Source organism: Mycteria americana, chromosome 6 (assembly GCF_035582795.1).
Source record: "Mycteria americana isolate JAX WOST 10 ecotype Jacksonville Zoo and Gardens chromosome 6, USCA_MyAme_1.0, whole genome shotgun sequence".
In the NCBI taxonomy this organism is placed as follows: Eukaryota; Metazoa; Chordata; class Aves; order Ciconiiformes; family Ciconiidae; genus Mycteria; species Mycteria americana.
In genome coordinates, this window is record NC_134370.1 from 34458389 (window position 1) to 34484063 (window position 25675).

Genomic DNA, 25675 nt, shown 5'->3' on the forward strand with positions numbered 1-25675 from the left:
AAAAAGGGAAGAATCAGTTCCTTTCTTCACACCACCAAAGGCCCAAGGACAAGGCTGGGTGACAGGGGTAACAGCTTATCAACTCCTGTCAAGAATTTCTGCCCTGCATTCCTTTCATTCCAAGAAAATGCATGTCTGATCACTGGGATATGTTATACGTCAGGCTCCGAGGTAAAAGCATGGAGCTTTGTATCCTTTTAACAAAATGTAGTTCATTCTTACATTATTTGTATGTGTCTATGGCTTTTGCAGCATTTAATTCACAAGTAGCACTTGCTACAGGTATATTTTACTATTGAGGCTATCACTTTTGCAACTCCCTTACCTTAGTAATGATAGATAAAGATGCACCATGATCCAAAAGAACAGAAGCTACATCTTCATGTCCTTCTCGGGCAGAAAGATGCAGGGGCGTATAGCCAGACGTTGTAGCTGCATTTGGAGATGCTCCTTGCTGTAGCAGCTGCTGTACTATATCTGCTTTTCCCAGCCGAGCAGAAATGTGCAGCGGCGTTTGGTCATCCTAAACATAAAGGAAACGACACAGTCCTACATAAGAAAACTAAGGCTCATATTTTGACAGAAAATATTTGCTCAGATTCTGTTGTTTTTCAAAATTGCAGACGAGCATTAATTCTACTGTCATCTTACCTAGTGAATATTGCACACTGGCTTTCTCTTTGTCATATAAAAAAGGTATATTGTGCTCATATTAAAAAGGTATATTGTGCTTTATTGATGCATCACAAAATATTCCAGACAGGTACATAATCCATAACAGTAAATAAACTGATCACTTTTCTTAATCTGGATTTGCCTCACTTTGCTTTGCCATTAAGTTTCCTGTTGAATTTGAGACCTTTCTTAAAACGCGGTGAATGCATAGCTCTATTCCTCACATCTTGATCTCTTTTATGATTCTCAGCAACATTTAACAACTCAGTCAGTTGTTTGGGATGACCTGAGGTGCTCAGCATATTATTGCCTAGTAACTTGCATTAAGTGTCATATTTTACACTTTTTACTGGTGAAGATTTGTTTGGTATTTTGCAGATAACTTTACGTGGATGTAATTGAAGATAAAGCATGGTGCTGAAATTCACTGTTGTTTTCTCGCTGCTTATTCAGAACACAATAATCCTAATAGTTCTAAATATAGGGGTTGCCCTGTCATGAGTCTCATTATTTATTTATTTTCCTTCAGTGAAAATATTGTGGTTGTTTGTGACCTTGTTCTGAGTGTCTAATAGATAATTTCTTCCTCATTCATTATTCGGCTTTGTATTTTTGTCCTCCCCATTCTCAGTTGTACAATCTTTGGATTAAGTACACTATCACAACAGTATAGCCAACAAAGTCTGTGACTTTCTTTTTTCCTGTTCCTCATAAATCTATTCAAACATCTTTCTCTCCCCATTTTTCCCTGCTGAATTTCCTACCTTTTGAGCACTGCTACCCCACATCCTGCAGCAGAGCAGTTCTGGGGTGCTCTCTGCTAGGGAGAGTTCTGCCCATGCCCATCCTACAACAGTGATTTTACACCTTTGGGATTTTGGATGAGAGAGTGTCAGGATGTGAATGCTGCTCCTCTGCAGGGAAATTCTCCTCTGACTGGTGGAGAGCCTTTATGGTTCTTAAATGTTTCCAGTTTATGCCCGTTTCCCACAAATTTCTCATGGCTCATGTTAGCACTGGTATATAATCTATTACTTGCGCATTTAGTTGTTCTTTATGATAACAAATTGATCACAGGCAATGGCAGTTTGCATAAATTCATTGTGTGAAATTATTTAGAAAATATTTGCATGACTGCTTCTGAGCACTAGCTGTTCACTTTCAAGGCTATCTTTGGAGATTTACAGACCACATGATTCACTTCTGTTGTCAGACTGCTTGCAGATATGAAATGTATCTGCTATAAATATTTAGTCAGAGTTTCTTATAAGTAGATATTCTTACTAGGAAGTTTATTTGTGAGCCAACTCACAGATGATAATTTCACAGTGAAAAATAGATTTCTTTGACATTGTATTAATTTAATCACTATTTGAATAAAAAAAAAGTTTTCCTGGTTTTACCTATTAAGACTGCTATTTATTGCACCCTTTGATCTCCTTCCACATCTGTTTCCTGGAACTCTTTTATTTCCATAATTTTGTATGTTTCTTCAGCGGCTCTTGACCATTTCTTTTTCCTTCCCCCTTCCTCAACTGCAATTGTTTTTATAGGGTCTGTTCCTTCTTTCCAGCCCTATGGTACATCCCCTTACTGTGCCCCCTTACTTTAGGAGGTGTTCAGAAGTACAACTACTTTTGAATGCATACAGGCTGATGCTTTAGGGACATGACAGGAGACACCAGCAGCATAGGGTTTACAGTTTTGCAGAAAGAAAAGCAGATTTGAGGCATTCCTCCCTCCCCACCCCAAAACAAAACTCTTCAAACACATAATAGTTATATTAAAAGTTGACAAAAAAAACCGGGCATAGTATCAACTTGACATCTCCTGCCTTCTCTCTTACGTACAGATCACTCATGACTACAGTAAGGGAGTACATAACAAAATATCAGTTGTCATTACACCAAGGCCCTTGGCTTCATTTCCTTTTCTCTTCCTAAAGACACATGCAAGATGAATGTGATCCTTGCTTTGTTAAATATAGATAATCTAGGGTTATTACACCCGGACCATCACCTTACCTTAGCTTTAGCCTCCACCTGAGCTCCATTTTGTACCAGGTATCGAACGACCTCTGTTTGGCCAGCTCTGGCAGCCATGTGCAGTGCCGTTTCTCCTCTCTAACACGCAGCAGCAAAAACAAAATATCATTAAAAACACATTGCGGGAAAAACAAACCCCGACATGTTTCATAAATACAAAAATACTGGTAACCCAGTTCAGAATAATCTCCATTGGAATATTTTGTAATAGTTGTCTGTGAGCAAGATGGGAGATTAAGTCAATATTTGACCTCTTAGCTATATGCTACAAAGCAGTTTATTTCAGGGTCAGTTTCCCAACACAATAGTGCTTTGTCACTAGTCTTTTGCTGAAAAGAGACAGTGCAATTTTTGTATTTACTAGCATTTTACTAACAGCGTTAAAAATGACATCCATTTAAATAGAGCCTAATTTAGTCAAACAAAAAATTTATTTCAGATTTTGTATATTCAGATACATATATATTTGGCTTTCCTCCTGCTATGCCCTATGCCCCTACTATCATTTGTTATCTGACAAGCACTGAGATGAGAAGAGGAAAAAAAAAATAATCATTACCGAGTATGTTAATCTAAGGGTTCATGGACTTAATGAAAGACAAATCCAAGGAAACCAGAATAAATTCAGGAGGGAAACTGCTTTCTACATTTTTGGAAATCAATATGTCTTTAAGTACAAACACCTGCTAATTTACAAATGGTGTTGCATTTTTACATAACATAATATAATTAGCAAATTAAGACTTTAATAAAAGATTGTCTTCTAACTGCACCTGTATATGGAAGGTCAAAGGAAGGTTTTGAGGCCAAACTGTTAAGAAGAATCAACAAGCTTCTACTTTCCTCGCATTTTCCAACTTTCAAATATCCATCTAACAATTACTTCAGTTTTTATACATGCCCTGGGAGCCTTGGGGCACACAATGCACATCCAGTAGAAAAGCGCACTTGTATGGCTGTATGGATACAGGCAATATGTCCCAACAATCTGCTGCAATCTGTTGATAACAGCAGAAATTTCCTTAAATGGTAGGCCCCCGGGGTCCTGGGAAAACAGTGCTCAACAGTCAAGTACACATCTCAAAAATTACATACGAGAAGCTACAGAATGTTCTCACTCTTTACTTCAGAAAATAGAACAGAGTCTGCTTAAGGTCAGCCTCTTTTGAGGGTTCCTCAACCTGTCAAGCATCTCCCAAGTAGGAGTCAGCAGGCTGCACTTTCCCATGACTCCAGCAGGAGCCATGACTGCTATAGAGGTGGATGGCAAACACCAGAATTGGGCGCTTCACAACAGTGCTGCTCCCAGATATTATAATGTATGCACAGTTCTGCCATGCTGAAAGGAAACCTGTTACTCACCACATTGGTAGCATTGGGTGATGCTCCATGATGCATTAGCTGCGATACAATATTTACGTGTCCCATGAAGGCAGCAACATGGATTGGAGTCAGGCCCGACTGAAAACCAAACCAAAATCAAACCTAAATACCTACTTCCACACTCCTTTACAAGAAAGCCATGGGGAAAAAATAAGTTATTCTAAAGTAAGTAAACCTAAGTGCTTGCTCTTCTGAGAGGATCTTATCTTCTCAAAAACATATATGCATGCTTAAACTAAAGGGCACGCAGAATTAGAAATACCTATGAGTATGATTCACGAGCAAACATAAAAACATTCTAGGAATTCAGTAGTTCATCATCAACTAAAATCAACTATAGCTAAGCAAGATTTCATCCTTAAGTTTTTTGGTAAGTATCATTTTGGAACAGGAGAAAAAAAAAAGGGTAGAAGCATTCCTGGTACAAAGATAAGACTTTCTGGAACATTCAGCTCATGCAAAAAAGGTGCGGTGTCCATTGTCCCCACCAAATCCAGTTGCTTTTGGATGAACAAAAAGGTCTATTGAACTTAATGGTGAGCTCCATCCCCACTGTTTCTACAGGAGAAAGGGAATTCAAAACTGTGGCATCCAGCCAGAGAGGCACAGACACAAATGACACGGGCTAAAGAGAATTCCTCCTTCCCTCAGGACCTTGTGGCAGCATCACAAATCTACACCACTGCCCTTATACAAGATATAAAAGACCAACTGGAGAGAAAGAGAGGGAGGGAGAAGGGGAGGGGAAAAAAGGGAGCAGTCACTTAGCAGGGCATGACCTCAAGGATTTTGCTTTAGAAATCCAATCAATAGTTAATATTTCTCCAAGTAGAATTACCCTAAAGCCTCTTCACAGCTGCTTCTGCACAGCTGTAGCAACAGTCAGCCAGAGGCTGCAGAAGGGAGTTTTGCTACTAGGAGAAAGAGAAAGCTCAGTGGATCTCTGGAAATCCCCTGATTTAGGCAGCTTCCCCATAGATGTACACAAGTCCTGGAAGGGTAGAGATGAGGAAAACACACTTTTGTTCCTTTCTCATGCAGAACAGCAAACATGAGCAGGAAAGCAGAATAACTGGTTGAGTATGTTATTTCTTTTCCCTGTTTCCCATAATTTAGTAAATGCTTTTAAAATGATAGACTGCAGGAAATACAATGTACATGTGTCATATTTGACCATAAACACTAACTCATACTGCAGACATTCAAGCCTGCAGCTGAAAAAAAGGGTGCAGTATCTATAGATGGAAGTATGGAATCTACCTGGAAAACAGAATTTACCATAGAAAAAAGTAATAAGCATTACCTTTAACAAACAGTTTATATGCAGTAATGACTATTTGTGAAATTTGGTACTGTTTCCTCATGTTGCATTTGCATTGCTTATTCACGTCTTGCAACCAACGCTTGTTTGGTCTCAGATTTTTTTGGGGAGGAATATTTTGAAGCTTTCTGGCCAATTTGTTTTGATGGCCAAATACAATCTTTCTTTCTGACTAGAGAAATAGCAGCTTATATATGGGTGCTGAGTACCAACTCCTAATTCTGCCCTGAAAGGTTGTTACCATATAGACAGCCAGTGAGAGAGGCAGGCAGGCAGAGCCCTGCAGTAAAGTACCACGATGAATCTCAACAAATGCAGTCAAATGTGGTTTGAGATCATTTGCAGATCAAATGTGGGTGAGATCATGGTCAGGCAGCAGCAGGAAATAAAGGAAGAGCTCTTGCTTTTGGAAAGTTTTTGCTTGAGACAGCGATTCAGAGGGTGCAGATCAGACTGTTAACCTGGTTCACTCACATGAGACAGTGTAGTTAAGTGTTGCTGTTGCTTTCATTCTTAATTCTTTGTATTTAAAAGGGATGAAATTGAATAGATAGTTTTTCTACCTCCACATTGACTGATTAATATAGAGGACAGGCATTGCATCTCTTCTGTTAAGGTTCTCTTTGTGCCTCTCACTCATTTGCTAACATGACTTCAAATTAGACTCTGAAAGCTGCATCTACAAGCCCTATGGTTTTTAAAAGCTAGTCTGGAGGTATGTGAGCTGTAGCAAGGGCAGGCTCCACTCTCTCTCAAGAAAGCCAGGAAGGGAGCCATATGGTTTGCTACTGAATAATTAGAACAAAAACCCATACATCAAATGAAACTCATTTTGGGGAGATGAACTGCTCCCAGTTGTACCTTGTTTAATCAATGGAATTGTTTATCATTATCTAACCTCGCTTCTTCCACAGTGGTCACACACTGATATACGTGACCTTTCTCCCTAACTTCGTAGAATGTACGTACACATAGACAAACCAAATTTTCCATAGGTACTTAATTAATCTCTAAATCATGCGAATAACTGGGTGTAGACTATCTCAGGCTGACTGAAGTAATAGCATATTGATTTCTGTCTAGCTGATTTGTGATGACCTGTGATGGTGGGTGAATATAACTTCTGTGTGGAAAACCAAAACAAGGTCTGTGAATTAAACCACCATTCAAAACACGACTTGAGTGAAGCGCAGTCTTCACCTTGATCTCCTTAACAGGGTGAATTTCATCTTCAGTGCATTAAATTACAGGCAAAAATTGGCAGAAATGAGAGATCTTTTTTCAAAATTTTAATCTGTTATGTTTCACTTGTTATCCCCAGTGTGTTCCCAAAGTATATAAATTGTTCAGGTGTTGTGATCCATTAGGGCAACTGACTTTATTATTCAGTTTTATTATTTGGTAATACCTAGTTGAAAATAATTGTTGACTTGATTGGTACATGCTCTTTCAGAAATAGTCAAATATTAATTAGTATCATTACAATGAATTTTGTAGGAAAAACAAAGACAAATGTGAAAAGACCACTTCTTACCTCAGTCACAGCTTGAATTGATGCACCGTGCTTCAGAAGAAGTTCCATTACTTTTATTCTGTTCTTCTTGCAGGCAATGTGAAGAGGTGTGAAACCATTCTGTAAATGAGAAAGAACATACTTTTTGATACTGCATATGTCATTAAAAAGTAGAATTGGGTATGGAATTCACATAAGACATTCCTCTGTTTTAACAAAACACCTCCCAGATCTGTTTTGGCTTCACTAAAGTGTTCATGTAAAAGAGAGAAAAAACTACTGAAAAGAAAAAGGCGTATTTCATATAGCCAGTTTTAATTATGACATATATTGCCCACTCTAATAAATAAGTTATTTTTAAAAATTATCAGTTCATCTACAACTATCAAAAACTTCATTTTCGCTTAAGCATATTCACTGTTAACTGGGTGGGGGGTTTTGTTGGAGTTGGGGCGGGGGGGAGTTTGTTTCTCTTTTTATTTTCAGAACTGCTCGTAAAAAAAAGCACTTTACCTTTATAAGCTCTGGCATTTGGATCTTCTAAACTAGTCTTACTACTTTTTTTTTTTTTTCATTCATTACCTGCCAGTTTACTGTAATTACAATTATTTTGCCCCTTCCTTTAAAAAAAATTCTGCATGCAGAAGAGTGAACATTTAAAACTACCATCTTATTTAATGTGAGATGATACAACAGAAAACAAGGAACAGGAAAATAAGTTGTCCAGAGCATCCATGACTGGTACAATAACATTAGTGCACTGAATGCTAATGCTGCTCTGTATAGTCATGAAAAAAGCATTTGCAGAACAATTCTCAAAACAGCTGACAGAACTGGTCCCTCAGATCTGGTCAAAATTAGGTTTTTACCTGCTATAGTAAAGAATATCATATGCTTTTGTAATGTGAGGTCAGTGCAATTGTCTGTTCCAGTTAAGTGTGAGCAGCTCTCAACTCTCTCCTCAGCGGTGGGCAATGTCCAGGGTAAACTCAGATGTGTTTCAGGGAAGAGTGAGCTCGAGCTCCAGATACTGCACTCAGGCTCCTTCTATTTAATCATCCTGAGTGGGGATCAGGATAGAAATAAAAGGAAACACTAAAAGATTTAGGGGAAAAGGAAATTTGTGGCTAGGTTACCAGACCAATGGCCACTGCCAGCAACTCTGACAAGCTAAACCTGATGATGATTTGATTATTTCAGAAGGCAAAAATAAATATTACAGCCTTACAAGCCTCCCCACTTGCTGGTTATAGTGAACAAGTTCCCATATATCATAATACCTTGACCAAAGACACCTGAAGACAGGTTGATCTGACACAAAAAACAGAGGGGTTGAGAGAAGGAAATCTATGGAGCCTGTGCTGCTTTCACAGGATTCAATCCCACCTGGCTTGTGAGGGTTTCAGGAATTGGGGAAAAAAAACGTAATATTTCAGGAATTGAATGAGTTAGTAGCATCAGGTCAGGCTGTGAAACCAACAGTCAACCCAATTAATGTCAGAACATAAATTTGTTTGGAACAGTTATTGAAGAACAAATCAAAAATACATTTTAAAAACAACGGATTGCAAGTATAAATTTGAACAAAATGCATTAACACATTCAATTTGTATGCAGTATAATTACACTAACAGATTTTGTTGCTGAATTTGTTTTTAAAGTAGAAAGGCATATGACTCCATTGACATAATTATAAAATACCACAAATATTCGTTATGTAACTTATTCCTACTTTTTACTGTTTTACATCTTGGAGAGCTAATAAAAATTCTCTCAGTTTTAAATGTTGCTGATTATTTTCTCTTTACAAACATTTAGAAAATGAGAATTGTCTCCATACCAAAAACTACAGCAGTTACACCTGGAGCTGCTTCATCTATTCAGAATCATAACAAGCTATCAGGAGGCAAAAGTGCTCTAGTTACACTAGAAATTCATAAATCACTGTTGACCATCTGTAAGCAAAGGTCTACTCTGATTGCATGATATATTATTAACACATTGAACCTTGAGCATCCTCTCTTGGGCTGCAGCAATACAACATATCCTCACTGTCGACCATCAGCAGGCAGAAAATAACTCTCAAATAAGTCTCACTGCAACTTTGGAAGAATGTTTAGCTGTGAATAGTATCCCGCTGCATACTCACCAGTGCTTTGGCATTAGGATTAGCTTTCTTGTCCAAGAGAACCTTGGCAACTTTGTAGTGGCCACAGTGGGCGGCAACATGCAGCGCAGTCAGATAGTCATTAGTGACGTCATCTACAGGCACGTTGTGCTGAATCAGAAGCTGAACACAGTTTAGATGATCTCCTTGTGTTGCCATGTGCAATGGAGACAAACCATTCTGTGAACAAAAAGACCCAACACTGATGGGTTATAGGATGCTCAGAGGAATGAAACTCCCCCATGTTGTTCTTAGAGCATTTGTTGTATGAAGAATTTTACAAGCCCAGAGAGCACCGAAATGAAACTTAACATGTTCGGTCTAACAATGAGGGTTCTTACTCTGGCAAAAGCCACGTGGAATTTGGAGCTTGTTTGGTTAGAGTTTGTAGGCAGCTCTACCTTAAAAAAAACAGTCATACCATACCAGCAATGCTCTAAACGTAGCTTATTTCAGCCAGCATAGCTCAGATACGTTGCACAAGTTAAATGAGTTATGCGAAGAACAGCGCTTTGTGACTTTTAATACCCTAGCCAGGAAACTTGCTGTTTTTAAAAGCTGCATTAAACTCACCACTCTAATATAGCCTGCATATACCAGGCATAAGAGCGCAGGTCAGAGCATCACTCAGTAATCACGACAACCTTCCCTCAGCCCTCCACTAGTGTTTTCCTGAATTCAGGTTTGTACATATGCCTTACACCACATTACACATCTGTGGAGACCATTCTTCCCAGCCAACATTGGTACAACAGCAAAAGTTTCAAGTGCAACCAGGCTAAAAAAATCTGAATGAGACCACCATGATGTGACCTGGCAGTGTTACAGCTCTGTTTCATCAGGGAAACACCTGAGAGAGATTCCTGTTTAGAAACAAAACCTGTACCAAGAATTGTTTCTTGCGCTGCTTACAATAGTTAATCAACAAGCTGCCAACATATATTACATCTCCAAAGTAAAAACACAACAGAAATAATTCTCAGAACTTTAAGGGACTGACCCTATTTCATGAAAAAAGATTTTAAAATATGCCAGAATGAAAGAGGTCTTGTTAGAAGAGGTACATGAGCTCCTTAGATAAACCTCAACACACCTTTCTTTTTTCTTTTTTTTTTTTTTTTTTTTTACTTAGCCCTAATGTCAAAATTAGATTCAAGTGCAGGAGCTATTCTGGTAACACATAATAGTACATAATCTATAAATGACTGACAGTACACTGTGTTTGCCATCATGAAGAAACTGAAACTCTTGCTCACAGATGTAGTGCCCTCATGTGACCGCAGTTAGCATAGGCAAAGTAGCAATGTAAAACCAGCTGAGATCTCAGGCTTTCTGAAGGAGATGATTTCTTTCTTCTCCCTTCCCATGGCCATATCATAACAGTAATGACAAACGTTCAAAATAAAGGTGAAAATACACAGTGAAATAATTTTTAAAAGTGACATGGAAAAAGGATGGTGAAAGAATCAAAAGAAGCATGGCCAGCAGGTCGAGGGAGGTGAGTGACTCTGCCCCTCTGCTCTGCTCTGGTGAGACCCCACCCGGAGTACTGCATCCAGCTCTGGAGCCCTCGGCACAAGAAGGACATGGAGCTGTTGGAGCAGGTCCAGACAAGGGCCACAAAAAGGATCAGAGGGATGGAACAGCTCTCCTATGAGGAAAGGCTGAGAGAGTTCAGGTTGTTCAACCTGGAGAAGAGAAGGCTCTGGGGAGACCTTATAGCAGCCTTCCAGCACTTAAAGGCAGCTTATAAGAAAGATAGGGACAGACTTTTTAACAAGGCCTGTTGCAATAGGACAAGGGGTAATGGTTTTAAACTAAAAGAGGGTAGATTTAGACTAGGTATAAGGAAGACATTTTTTATGATGAGGGTGGTGAGGCACTGGAGCAGGTTGCCCAGAGAGGTGGTAGATGCCCCATCCCTGGAAACATTCAAGGTCAGGTTGGACGGGGCTCTGAGCAACCTGATCTGGTTGAAGATGTCCCTGCTCATTGCAGGGGGTTGGACTAGATGGCCTTTAAAGGTCCCTTCCAACCCAAACTATTCTATGATTCTATGAAAGTAAACAGACCAATACTGTCAGAATTTGAAAGCAGTTTACACTCAGTGCTGAGTAGCAGACATTCTTGGACACAGTTTTATCTTTCAAGTAAGATTATCTCATGGGCATCTCACTTGTGATTTATGTTGGCTTGGATAAGCCTCTCTCCCATTCCCAAAGGCGACTACAGCAATTACCTGCATGGAAGCTTGATACTAGCAATGCATTTTAAATGTTTTCACTGTCTTGTAGTGTAGTTAAACAGTAGAATAAAAAAAAAAAAAGATTAATTTCCCTCAGTCACCAAGCCCTCCTGATAACAGTTTATAACTGATGATGCTTTTTAGGTGATAGTAAAAAATCATGAAACTTCATACACTGTTCTGTTCCATTTTTATAAGAACGATCCTTCAGGTGAAAAGTTTCATTCTTAACAATAACGGCCAATAAATCACACTTATTTATGGAGTAAGAAATTGAGAAGATGACATGGGACTCCCTCATATGAGAGACTTGTACGAAAGAGGCTGACATTGATGGAAAAGAAGGGAAGAAGCAGAGCAGCCACACATCAATTTGGGAAAATCAACAAAATGCTTGACAAAAATCTGTCATGGATGACAAAAACGTAGCAACTAGCCAGACTTTACACAAAGGAGCAAGAGACAAGACTAGATGCTAAAGAAGTTGATGAAGACAAAACATCATTGGAATATTGTCTTTTGTTATGACCTAAACCAGGATTGCTCTTAATTCTGTTGCAGTAGAAGATACTCTGCAATCTTACACAAGTCACTTAATATTTCAATGCCTTTGTCTTCCCACTTTTAACATAAAAATATTACATTCAACAATGTTCTCCTGTCCCATATCCATGTTGTGAGAGAGAATCCACCAATGACTTTAAGAAGGGATTTGGTACTTCAAGATGGAGCCACTATATAAACACAGTTATATTACTGTTTTTATGAAGACTGCCAAGAAAACATTAAAAGGTGAAGAGGTTCAAGATTAATCAAAAGATGTTGACAGTCACATGATACCTTAAGAAAAAAAAAAATCGGAAGAGGATCACAGAGATGAAATAGGGTACCAAATGCCTGACTGGGCAAACATAAAATTACCAGTGATACACAGGATATTTTGTAGCTGTGTCAAAGGACTTTAATCAGGGAAAGTATCACTAACCTGGGGGGGGGGGGGGGGGGGGGAAGAACCAAACAAGTTTAGAAAAACAGTAATTAAAAAAAGATTAAATTTGATACACAGAGATGTCATTTCTCACACAGAAAATCACTGGCATACTCAGGACTAGAATTCAGGTTTCCTTTTGCTTGTAGAAAACCCCAGATAATCCATGAGGTCAGTGCCTCCCCTGAAAATAAATCTAAAGTTATTGCAGTGTGAAAAAGGGCCAGCACAACACTAAACAATCTCTAGCAGGAAATAGCTATCAAACTGCAGTTCAGTTATTCTTCTGAGAGAGTTTTCTATAACATGAGAAAACCTTGTGAAGTTTAAATTCTTTCAAAGATGTGCCCTATTTCCAATAATATATGACTTGATGTGAAGAGAATGGAGCCACTTATTTTTGCAGAGGACAGTACTGTGTAGTTTAGTGCCAAATGAACAGATTCATTAATGTCATTCAGAGGTACTGCTACTTCTTAGCTTACCTTCTGAAAACAGCAGAATTAACATATCAGAGAGAAACTCAGGAAGCTCTGCACCTTCTTCTGTTCACTTTTTAACACATAACATAGTTTTCTCTCTTCCAGAGAGGAGCTATCATTTTGCTGGAGGTGTTTACATAAGCCTCTGCAGGTCAATGTCCAAAGTGTGTCTTTCAGCCTTGGGCTATTTCAAACCCACTGTCCCATGTTCTCATTCACCTGATTTTTGGCTAGTGAACTCTGGGCCAGGCTGTGTGAATCTCCTCAGGAAGAGGAACAAATTCAAAACCCACAAGCCTTGAAGAGCAGGTTAAGCCTAGGGATAACACGTGACAATACAAAATCCATGCGGCAAAGAAATGTAGTTCCTTAGGGGAGATTCTCATTTATGATGGTGGAAACCAAAGCAATGGGGTTTACATTTTTTTCTTTAAGTACTTAATTGAGCTACTAGAAACTGGAAGCTCTAGGCTCTGAGAGTGCCAGCAGTGTGGAGATGTGCCCGGGGGGCTCCTGGACAGCCCCTTGCTGCCTCCCCCTGCTCGTGAAGTTTGCAAGTTAGGACTGTGGGAGTCCATGGAAACTCCACATGCAAAGGATGGGTGGATCCTGTCTGTCAGATTACCCATGATAGCACTTGCCAGTGACTCACTGAGCAGAGGAAAGCTGGTGCCAACCTCCCCAAACAAATGCTAAATATATTCCAGTAAGGGAAAAAAAAAGAAAAAGAAGAGGGAGGAGAAAAGCAGAATATAGAAGGGCGCTGAGAAAGAATAGGACAGGATGACAGAATAGAGAAAAGAAATAACAGAAGGAAACAACAAATGTTGTTGGGAATATATTGCTTACAGACTGAGAGAAAAAAATGTAGTGGAAGGTTATCTTGGGAAAGAACCTCAACGAACTGCACAACCCAAATGTCAATCCTGAATGGGAAAGTCATGGACTGTAGCGGTGCTACAAAGCAGGCTGCTGCACTGAGATTTAAAATCAGCAATAATGGCACAGCAGAGACCACCACCAGAGGAGTTCTGGCAAGTGTGTGCTTTAATGACAGCCCTTGGGTCTAAAGCAATCTGTGCACCCTGGCGCAGGTGATTTGAAATTCCCATGAATAATTGTGCATGATAAACTGTAGAGAGATAGAAAGTGAAGAAACTGGTAATCAGGCTAAGTCCTAAGGAAATATGAGCTGTCTCTGCAAAGAGACATTGCTCTATTTTTATCTCTTATCTCTACTCTAGCCCCAGGGTAATTTGGTGCAAGCTGAAGATATATTGTAATCACCACGTATTTATTCCAGGATAGATACAGAAATTTTCAGCTACTGAAATTCTGAGAGATAAGGTTACCATACATGCCTTTTTGGTTGGCACAGAAACCTTTTCTTGTGTATCTCGATTTAACACATTTTACATATGCACTACATACGGCATTCACTTTGGAGATCTCCCACACAGTTACTTTAAATAGCTATGATATAGGAAAGTTATTGTCAAACCCTTAAATATGAGACATGCAGAATTATGTAAAAAAAAAAAAAGAAAAAGAAAAAAGTACACAGATTAGCCCAGCAGAAACCAGTACCAGTTACCTTGGTTTTGGAAAGAATAGGGGCACCACGATCCAGCAGCATTTCTACAACCTGTTCATGGCCACTTCTTGCTCCACAGTGGAGGGGGGTCAGCCCATCCTGTGGGACACAAGCATTACAATTGATTAGTTTCCGACACAGTAAAATCTTGTGCACTTTTTATAAAGACCTACCATGTCCTAAGAAACTAATTCCTGCAGGATGCTGCTCTTATGCAACTGAACGGCTGAACCTGTTTATTCAAATGGACAGAGTACATTTTGGCTCTGATTTTCTAAACATGTAAATAGTCATATCAAATTGGTGCTCATGCAGTGGGCTACTTCCAGCCCCTCACTGTACACTCAATAAAGTGGTAAATGCACATACAAGAAAAAGATGAGATTGCACATCAGGTACTTTTTGCCTGCATGCCTTTGAGAAAACTAGGTCTTTCATTTGTCAGTATGCATCAAAGCCAATGGATGGTCCTCTTGTCTGAGAGAAAAAAAATAAAAATCTTTCCTACCTAGTTTGACATTTTTTTATTACACTGATTTTGACATGTGTATAGCAGATGAGAAAACCATCTTAATCCCAGGTGATAAAAGTATGTTGGATTAACTGCTGTCTCTTGTCGTGTAGACCGTACTTGTGTGACTTCCAGCTGAATGACTGGTCTAGAGTCAAGGCGTACTATCAATACCTCTTTCAGAATAGTTTGCTTAGTAAAAGTTATCATCATATTAGAAATACATTCCTTAAATAAGAGGAAGACTCTTTTTAATATTAACAGACTTATTCCGAATTGATCTGATTATTCTTTGACCTGTACCCTGTTTACAATGCTCAAGTAACCTGCTGTGCATAAGTGCTATGATGAAAGATAGCAGATATGGCTTGAGTAACTGTGAGTAAAGTCACAAGGAGTTTTTCAATGCCGTATGACATAGTGCTTGTTACGATTAGTAACATCGTAGTTTCAAGAAAAATAGGGAAGAAAAATTAATGTTTCCAGAATTAGTAAGAGCAAACATTTGATTTGTTGCAAGCAAAACAGATATGCAGGAGATACTGTCACACAGAAACAATGTTGTATCTTCACTAAATATGTCAGAAGAGGAGCCTTTAGAAGAAAGGTTGAAACTGACAAAGAAGAAAGATAAATATTTATTAGTTTTCCAAATATAAGTCATAAAGGAAGGGACCTTTTTCCAGCGTCTTCTGGCTCTTAAAAACACATGTTATATTGTCTAAAATACGTGTGTCACATCATTTTTATAAAAAGGATTATCTAAAATTCCTTCTCACACATCCTGTGCTTGCTAATTCATGCACATGCACTCCCTCTCTGTCTATCTCTGTATGGTAGCAAGTACTACTAAGATACCTCCTTAGACATATTTTCCATGCATAATTACAATATTCTCGATAATTCCTAAATCATTACACTCTACGACAACATCAGCTTAAGGCTTGCAAAGTGTAGAGGGCAGCCGGGGAGAGGGAGGTAGTGATTCAGAGCCTTACACTCTCCTGCTTCTACTTTCTTGCCCTCTCCTAATACGCCTATGAAAGATAGCAGACAAACTGTTGTGATTAACTTTTTCCACTAGTCTCATTTACAACTTGTATGGTTCTCATTGTGCATGTTCTTCCACTTCAAGTAAGGCATATGTTTTTGATGTAAATGAAGAAAAGATTTTGGTTCAGACTTAACTTGATCAGGACTCAGGGAGCCATTTGTTCATGCAAGATGAACATGGTTTGGCCCACTGAGTTCTTACTGGCATCTCTGGAGCTGATGCTATTGTCATTTCTGCTTCTTTCTGTTATTTCAGCCCATGAAGTACAGGGAAGGGCATCTTGTTAAACAAAATAAAGATGTATTGCTCAAAACGTGTAAGTAAAGACAAAGAGAAAAGATATCAAAACCCATGAGGTACGTTTACCAGCTGAGTGGCAAATGTTTTGCTGTACCTTCACACCAAGTGTTTAAAAAAGGTAATGCACATTTCCCATACCAGTAGTTTCCCCAGGCAAGGGCATACCAAGTACTGAGCAGAATGCAAACAACTAACATAAAAATATCACACACACACAAAAAAAACCACGTACAGGAAAGAAAATAAAAAACAGCAAGGCTAGGTAACTAGAGAGCTGTAGGCAGGAACTGAAGATCATGTACATTAGATTGTTCATTCTTTTTACTTCCTATAATTATCATATTCTCCGGGCACATCAAAGAAAGATACTCGAGATCAGGCACAAAACTGTAACTTAGGGAACATTTTCCAGATTTTATGCCCCCCAACTCATTTCACAAACATACCATGGGTCATACGTACCAAGCTCACACAGAATGAGACACATTTGATCATGCGCTAGACCAGACCCTTAAAAACTACTTCTGTGCTCCCTAGAGCACAGTGCCCTAACCCTCTCATGTTGCCCGGGCCTGCCCAGCCTGTGCCTACAGCTGACAAGGTTCCTGTGGCACAGGAGGCGGCAGGCAGTCATGCTTGGCCAGCTCGAGCTCATTCTAGTCCACACAGCAGTCACCACCACCAGATGCATCACACGGCATGACACAACATTACAGTGTAATGTAGGTGCTTGTTGGGACAGCTGATCTGTAGCTATTGTTAAGATGATGTCAGAACTCCCACTGTAAAGAGCAAATACACTTGAAGACAACTCATTTAGCTGCAGAGATGTTTTTTGTATTCTGAAAAGATACCGTCTATTCTCCTGGCTTGGTTAATTGCTATATGGCATTAAAAGTCATAAAGAAATGTGCAGAGGCAACCAAACACAGATCACAGAAAGATTTTGTTTAAAAAAAGAGAATCTGAGATTAAAAGAGACTGCTCTGAACTCAGCAAGACGTCACTGATTTTGTCAGGAGACTTTCTAGTTCCTTATTTACTGTTCATATAGACTATACTATGTGAAGCGTAAAATATATTACATGTATCAGGAAGCAAACTTGCCTTAATATGATAGTCTGCAATGGCTCAGAAAAAACATTACAAACGATTAGGACAATAATCTGCAGATTAAGGACTCTCTAAGTATGCACTGACATGATAAATCATATCATCTGTATTATCTATCCCTCCAGAGAGCCTGAGAGCAGCTCCAGCAAAGCCAGGAGGACAATAGGAGGAGTTCTGCTTAGACACAAGATTCCCATAAGCACTGCACGCCCATCCCTGTGGCTGCTGCTCTTTCTTTAGCTTTTATTTCAAACACACACACACACACACACCCCTCCCCCCCAGATAAATGAGATCTAAGCACTGTTTCTGGTCCCTGTTGAGACGCGGATACCTGTGTAGCTCCCTGATCTCGTTACAGTGGGGTCACAACTGGCTTGAGGTTAGCAGATGATGGTACAGGCAGTTGAGCCTCCCTGCTGCAGTGTGTTTCCCTGCCACCACATGTGGCTCTAAGAGACCCCTGAGCAGCATGGGTAAGCATGAACCAGCCTCCCTGTGGTCCCCAGCTACCCCTTCCCTGTCAACGCCCACCCAGGATTTCCCTTGCACAATGGGATCCTCTGGCCCAAATCCATGGCAGCCTCAGTACCACAACTCTCACGCCAGCGAGCATCAGCTTCTAACCCAGTCGAGCAATAAAATTAAGCACAACACCCAGTAAAAACTTTACTGTGATGCAAATATTCAGCAAGAGCTTGTCGGACTTTGAGCCAAATCCCAGAGCCTGTCCATGGCCTTGGCAGGAGTGTGCCAGGCACTCCACTCCCCTGAGCCCAAGGCAGAAGGCATCCTTCCCCCAGGGGAGCAATTACTGCTGCCTCCAGGGTTTATCATCCCCATCGCTGCCTAGTGAGTCTCCATGCACGTGCTTCAGCCTAGCCGGACTCTGTATCTCGTGGTCCCTCCATGCTCTAAGTCTCCTCAATTCTTCTCTTCATTGGCACTATTGCAAACTGCCCCTTCCATACAATAGGGCAACAAATGAGGTTTGCTCTTCCTACACATGTAAAATGCACTTATAGTGCCAAGTCAGTATTATTCTTGCAGTTATTTTATATCTTACTACGTGTGGCTTTTCTGGAACAGCTTATGTATGATCTGATGCATCTTAAAAGAGCATATCCCACATGTTTTCATGCAGATAAGAGTGCTGGCCTGTTATTTAGCTGCAAAATCAGTTGAATGAAGATTATAATCACTTATTGTTAATCCAGGCTAAAACATGCTTTCTGCCTGCTTCAGACACAAATTCGCTTTGGCATATATAGTATTAGATAGCCAAAGCAAATCAAGCTAATTTAATCAACCTCTCTAATTAAACTTTATTTTTTTGAAGTCTTTTCTGGAAGACAGAGAAAAAAATAATTGAGGCAACATTCAGTAAACATGTTACATGACGCATTAAAAGCTCTTTGCTTAGAATGTTAGTTAAAACCCTGAACAATAAAAGCTGCCCTGGATGGACAAAAGCAGCACATAGTTCTTAAGGAGTACCCTTAAGAATTCAGTACAAAGCCCCAAGTACCAGCTGCTAGACATCTCGCACAAAAAAAGGACAGAGAGAAGATAAACAGCTGGTTAAAATAAACAATGCAACCTAAGCATGAATTAAAAGAAAAAAAATAAAAGATGGCTGAGCCTCAAAATAGTTGTAAGATCATTTTTGGAAATAACCTTGTATGCTCACATGTTATCTGAACACCTAACTACAGTTTGCAGGTGTGCAACAATATTAATGGTGCTCATCAAATCCTACTCCTAATGGATATAGAGAAATTGGGAGCCCATGGATGACTTTTACAATAATTTAAACAGGATAAGGATTTAGCCCTTCACGTTAACCTTTTGTGCAGTACTTCAGCACTGCAGTTTCCAGGACCATCTGCCAGCAGCAAAAGCAAATGCTTATGGCAATGACTAAGGAAAAGAAATCATTACCTCAACTTATTTAATGCTCAGAAAATGCTTTATGTGAATTTATCTATAAAATTAATATGTTTGTGAAAAATAAAAATAGACATTACGTGGTGCATATTTCCAGTACCCCGTACAGAGAATGGATTGCAGGAACAGATTACAAAATGACAGCTGAATAGCTAAATCTGTCCCATCTAAGAGTCAGAGTAGTGAATCCTGGCCCTGTTAGTGTTTGGTCAACAACACAAAACAGTATTTTCTGCATACTCATTTAAAGGTGAATTACAGGCCTGATAAAGGAGAAACAAAGGCCTAGGAATTTCTGTCTCTGAGCAAAAGCAGCAAGCAATTTTCAAGAATTTTTGTCCTTTCTTATGCGTACAGAACCTTTGCCATTCACCGTTAAGGAGGTATTTTGTGTTCCGTAACCAACGTTTGCATTAAATAATATCATGGTGTCAAGACAAAAACTATTTTAATTAAACAAAAAAAATTCTGCTCATCTCTTATCCACAACAACTCTGCTCATCTCTTTAAAAACCTCTTAAAAAAAAAAAAAAAGAGGTCTCACATTTATAAATCTGGTAATAGGAGCCTCACTTATTTTCACGTGCAAATCCCACGTGTTTATCAAGTTGTGTGCACACTCAGCACCCGCACCTGCCCCTCGCAGAACACCACAAGGCTGGGCTCTGACTGGGCATCCAGCTGATAGGCATGACTTGGTACATGTATCAGAAAAGACAGCCTTGGCTGCTCTTTGCCTTTCAATACATTCAGTAGTGGTGATGCTGTCGCAAAAGAATATGACTGAAGCTTTTGGCATTCTGTATTTTCACAAGGCCTTTCTATGTCTGGGCAGTTAAAAAAAGAATGGTGCTTAAAAAAATGAAATGACTGCAAAGTTGACATACCTCAGTTGTTCTGCCTTGGAAAACAGCATTGGGTCAGGTAGGAATAACAAGAGGGAGGTGGCAGGAACATGTGTTATGACAGCTCACAGCAATTAATCTTTGCTATTGAATATGAGAACTAGGCAGACACTCCTGAAACAATGTCCTTTTTTCATCTAGCACCACATTACTCTCAGCCTTCTATTGCTTCTCCTATTGATTTGTAAATCCTTCCTGATCTTCTCCAGTGATGCTCTTCCCTTTTCTTGATCATGCAGCTGTCTGCTCGGTTCAGCGAGCCTCCTCGGCAGAGGCACACGCTACCCAGGCCACAGGCTGGTAAACACTTGCCAGGATGAGTCAGTGCTGCTGGGAGCAAAACTTCCACTTAGCCACTAACTGCCAGAAAATGATGCCTCTGGTAATGCCAGAGAAGTGCAACGATGAGTGACACATGTACAGCACAAGCAGGAGAAGTTACGCAAATCCCTTCTGATTTATGGAGGATGGGTGTTTGAGGAAACAGGCAGTCTCTAGGGGAAGCCAGAAAAAACAAACCACCACTTCGTGAACCACACTCATCCATTGCCTTTTGCCTCACTGGGAAGCTCTGCCAGACTCAGGAGCTGTTAATGCTTCTGCCCTCTTCCTGGATCCTGTTTCCGTCCCAGACTGTATTTTTAGTTACATAAATTATCCTAATGTCTGACCCTGGAGCCTGTGATACAGAAAATGAAGCAGATCATGAATTTTCATAACTAAAGGAAAAGAACAAGCTCGACTCCAACTATTTAAAGTAGTGGTCCCCAGCGTTTTGGCTGCAGTGAGCCATATAAATGCTTGCAGAAAGGAAGCAAATAGTCCCTTGCCATGTCCCTTTCTCCCTGCTCTGACCAAATGGACATGTCACATCACCAAAATGTGACCCTCCCCACCACGTGGTGGGCTCATGCCCCTCAGCCTGGCAGCAGCACGTAGCACACAGAAAGCTGGTATTTTAGTCCAGAAATTATAGCCACTGTTCATGTTACCCATGAAAAGTCATCTCTTCCATATTCCCCAATTAGAAAAAACAGAAATATTTTACAAAGAAATCATGAGTGATTTCGAAAGGTAAAATGGAAGAAGAACTAAAGAAAAATATGGAGAGTGAAGAGATGAGAAAATAAATTGACCCAGTTTCTGAATTTGCTACAGAAATAAAAAATACAAGTGTGCCTCAACAAGCACTGCAGGAAATCTCAAAGATGGCTGAAATATTGGAAAACCAAACAGAAACCTGTGGATACAGTAATAACTGCAGAAAAAAAGATTCTTAGGTTATACCTTTGTTTTGTTTAGAATGATTCTCGTGAAAAGTACACAGAATAATTAAAAATGGAAGATGGATAGGCGATAAGCTAATATTTCAAGAAAATGCCAATTGCCACAAAGTTACAAGCACAGCTCCCGAAGGTTACCTCATGTGCACAGGAGTGTGTTGCAAAGACTGCCGTGACAGCCCACAGCAGCACTAGTTCTAGGTTTACTTCCAAACATTTGAACCTTTTTGTTCTCTTTTTGCCACTGTGTACGTAAATAAACTATCCCTAAACTGGTTTGACTGGGTTTTAACTACAGCACTTAGATATAACCATATACATTGAGCTTTTAAGTCACTCAGCAACCTGAGTCAGGTGTCGACCTGATGGAAACCGTCACTATGCCCAGCACATTCGCTGACAAATCCAAGCCAGCAGCGAAGCACCCAGTCAGACAGATGCTGAGACTCATCAGCAACATCGTGCTCTGTGACATTGCCCTGTGGATAATGAAAGGCAAACACACACTGCAGTTCAAAGTTGCTCTTTTAGCATTCAAATTATGAAATATCTGAATCAAATTCCTGTCTTTTAGTATTTTCCCATATATTCACCTTTACCCCCAAGTAGCTAGAAGCAGCTCCTAATTAAATGCTCTACAGAGAACATGGAAAATTGTTGGTTCTGAGCTTTGCCATACATGGTGTTTCACACGCTGCTTTAAGAGATGTAAATTGTTAGCATCCTACTGCAACCATTTCATAAAAAAGAAATGCAGTGCAGCTATGGTAGCCTGCCAGGAAGATGAATGATTTAAGCTGTACAGCAACTAACAGGTCAGAGGCAAGAATTCCACACAGTCACTCACAGCATTCACATTTAAACTTACCCTTGTTTTGGCATCAATTTTAGCTCCTCGATCAAGTAGGAGTTTGACCATATTTGCATTTCCCCTCTTTGATGCAACATGTAACGGCGTGATATCATTCTGTGGAAGAAAAAACCATGAAAGTAAATATCCATATATCTTTCCTTCATGAACTCCATGATCAGTTTGCTCACAGAATGAATTATGCCCAATTTGCTAAAGCATAACACAGTTTTGTTTCCCTCAGAGCATGAAAGCAAAGGGAAGCTGTGTTTATCCACATATGCAAATGACTGGCCTGATACCTCAACATATATATCATGAAGACAAACATCCAAGTTGTGGTTGGAGTTGTAAGAAGATACGATCGTGCCTCAGTTCTTGGCTTTTGTATAAGAGTTAAATTTATGCAATTTTACTGACTAAACCCTAGCAATTTAATTCAGCTATGGGTGTTTCTGAGCATGTAATGATAAGGATTCATACCTCACAACTTCATTGGCCTTGTAGGAGCCACGGGAAATAAATAAAACCATTACATCTGTAGGTCTAATTCAAAAGCAACAAGATGCCAACGCTATTTATTTCTGAATATTATCAGCAAAGTCTGAAAGCCTCGTAAGCACCTTCATTTCAGTTACATCACTAATTTCATCTCCTGAATTTGTTCCTCTAATTGACATAATACTGTACTTCAAGTGAGACTGGAAATACGTGTATATGCCTCCCTAAGCGGTGCCTGGCAGGCCAGCAGCACGCAGCGATGCTGCACATCGAGGACAGTTACATAACCAATGCGTGCGCACACAAACACACTTTTTTAACAAGATGTAGCTAGGATGTTTCTTCATGCTCTGATGAATCCTTTATCTTGTGGCGTATGAAGGCCACATCCTGTATATGTTTGATCATATGGAGCCAAGTAAAAATAAAAGGATTTAAATAGAGCATGCAGCTACTGTAAAAAGACAAATAGAATTTTAAAGAACGCGTTTCTGTGTATTCAGGAGCTGTGCAAACAGCTGGCTGCGTAAAACCAGCTTCCCTGTGACTGAGCAGAAAGCGGCAAATTTTAGTGAGCATGTGTCCTATGGCTGACTGAATCAGAAAGGCACCCATCGCCTCGAACAGCGGAAGAGCGGTACAAGTGTCTTGCCTGGCCAACAGACCGGTTAATAGTGCTTCCTCAAAACTGCAGGTGAGTGGAGTGATAGAAAACCAGCACTGAAAAAAGATCCCCTCTCAGATGTGACAAGCTGACTCACAGCTTACTAATAACACTGAGTAGCTAATCCAGTATGCTACATTTTCATTTACCCACAATTTCACTATGAAGCTAACGCACAGCTACTAGAAAGTACTAATTAATATTATCACAGAGGTAAAATATATTTTAGCAAGATGAAATGACAGAGCTTCTTTCTCTAATATTAATGATCATTCGAGCATCAAAGCGACTACTATTGCAGGGTGGCTTTCATTTCTTTAAAAACCAAAGTAAAACAAAAATTATGCTTAACACATTAAACAAAAAGTATGCTATACTTGGTCTTCCCAGCAATGTAAAGCTGTGTGACTGCTTAACTTGCAATTTGTGAGTTGGTTTTGAAAAAAAGAATTAGTTCTATTTGACAGAGAGTTGACACTAGGTATAATATGGGGTCAGTATATTACTGTATCAGCCACAAAGAGGACAGAAAAAAAGAGGGAAAACACAACTATGAGGAGACACTTTCTGCTTTTCCTCTTTTCCCAGGAGGAAAGATGATACCGAGTTCAGGGGGAGAGAGAGAGATGAATTCTACTTTCCTGGGAAAAACCAGTAAAGGAAATAACTTTCATGTCTTCAAGTAAAGGGTACTGCAGGTAATTTAGCTGAAGGACCACCTTTTTCTGCTTGCTGGGGTTGACAGGCAAAGAGATTAACTCGGACTAATAGACCTTAGTGCCCTGTTAATACATTATTACTAATAATTTACTGTATCATACACAGACTAGAAGAAATGCCTTTTCTAAGCATCAACAAAGAAATGGAGGAGGAAGGGACAGCATTACAAAAGGTAGGACAAATACCTGTTAGAAGTCTGGTTCGCATTCATCTTGACACCAATCTAAATCAATCTAGTGTAGCACAGGGCAAGGTATAATCACATAAGAATGTGCACTTTGGTTCTAATTCTTTGCCATTCCAATCATTCAAAGCTCCTGTTGCCTTAAACGAAGGAGAGTTGATTCTAGAGTGGATGAATGAGCACTGGCAGATACTCACCTCAACTCCAAAAGATATGACTTCCACATAGTACTTAAGGTTTAGGTCACACTGGGTTTGCTTGCAACAGGTGGGGAAAAAAAAAAAAAAAAAATCCCTTTTCATGGTCAAAAAGGAGTCCTGTTCAAATGACCTTCATATTTCTGGTTAGTACTGAAACTATCAGGACCTGTTCCCTGTGCAGTTGTGTCTCAGCTTCTGATAGGGGGCAAGCACACTGGCTGGGAACGTGGGGAAATTCTCCAGCACCTAATAAGGACTGAGTTCACTTCTGCAAGCTGGAGAGCTAGCAGTCCATCTTTCCTCCATTTGATCACTTGTTGTTATGAAAAACATATACATTTAATGTCTCTAGGATCTTGAAACCTTGAGTTATATTTGGTTGAAAATAGGCAGCAAGTTCACATTAGGAAGAGATGGATGGATAAAGAACACAATCACTTCAGACAGAGTTTGTTAGGAAAACCAACTACACACAGCTACCCTGAAATAAAGAAGTGAGCAGGAGGAATCAAGCAAATGAAACCCCACATGCCCAGTGAAATATCTGTCCTTATGGATGATCAAACTCAGCTCCTCTTTCCTGGGAAAAGAGCACTGCAACACTCAACTCTCTGGGAAGGAGGATGCAGTTTTTGTCATACTCTACTAACCTATTCAGATAGTTCATAACAAGAATTAAGAGACAAAGAAAAAAAAAACATGTTTAGCCTTATTCAGTGCTAACAGCTCAGGGAAAGACTGTGGGGAAATGAAGGGGGGGGGGGGATGGAAGAGAGGGGCCAAGTCTCAATTCAGAATTTAATTTTGCCATTTAGCTATTTGAGCTTTTACTTCGAAAGAACAATATGAGGTAATAATTCTGCTGGCTGAGAGTTCTGACTCCTGAACGGGTGAAGAGATGCATTATGTGAATGCTGGAATAATTGCACACTGAGGTTTAGGGCAAGCAACTCGTTTTCGGTCAATACTGTGTTGTGCCAAGGCTTAAAGAATTATACGTAGATGCATCACACATATGGCCCCTTCCCAT

General features: G+C 39.7%; 1 protein-coding gene across 1 annotated transcript in view; it reads right to left on the reverse strand.

Annotated features, from left to right (window-relative positions):
* ANK3 (ankyrin 3) overlaps nt 1-25675 on the reverse strand; it is a 213935-nt gene that overhangs the window by 105510 nt on the left and 82750 nt on the right. Inside the window, exons 8-14 of the mRNA XM_075505280.1 lie at nt 22395-22493; nt 14414-14512; nt 9087-9284; nt 6959-7057; nt 4083-4181; nt 2700-2798; nt 326-523 (exon numbers count right to left, since the gene is read on the reverse strand). Of these exons, the coding sequence (XP_075361395.1) occupies nt 326-523; nt 2700-2798; nt 4083-4181; nt 6959-7057; nt 9087-9284; nt 14414-14512; nt 22395-22493 (891 nt within the window). The remainder of the gene's footprint in view (nt 1-325; nt 524-2699; nt 2799-4082; nt 4182-6958; nt 7058-9086; nt 9285-14413; nt 14513-22394; nt 22494-25675) is intronic.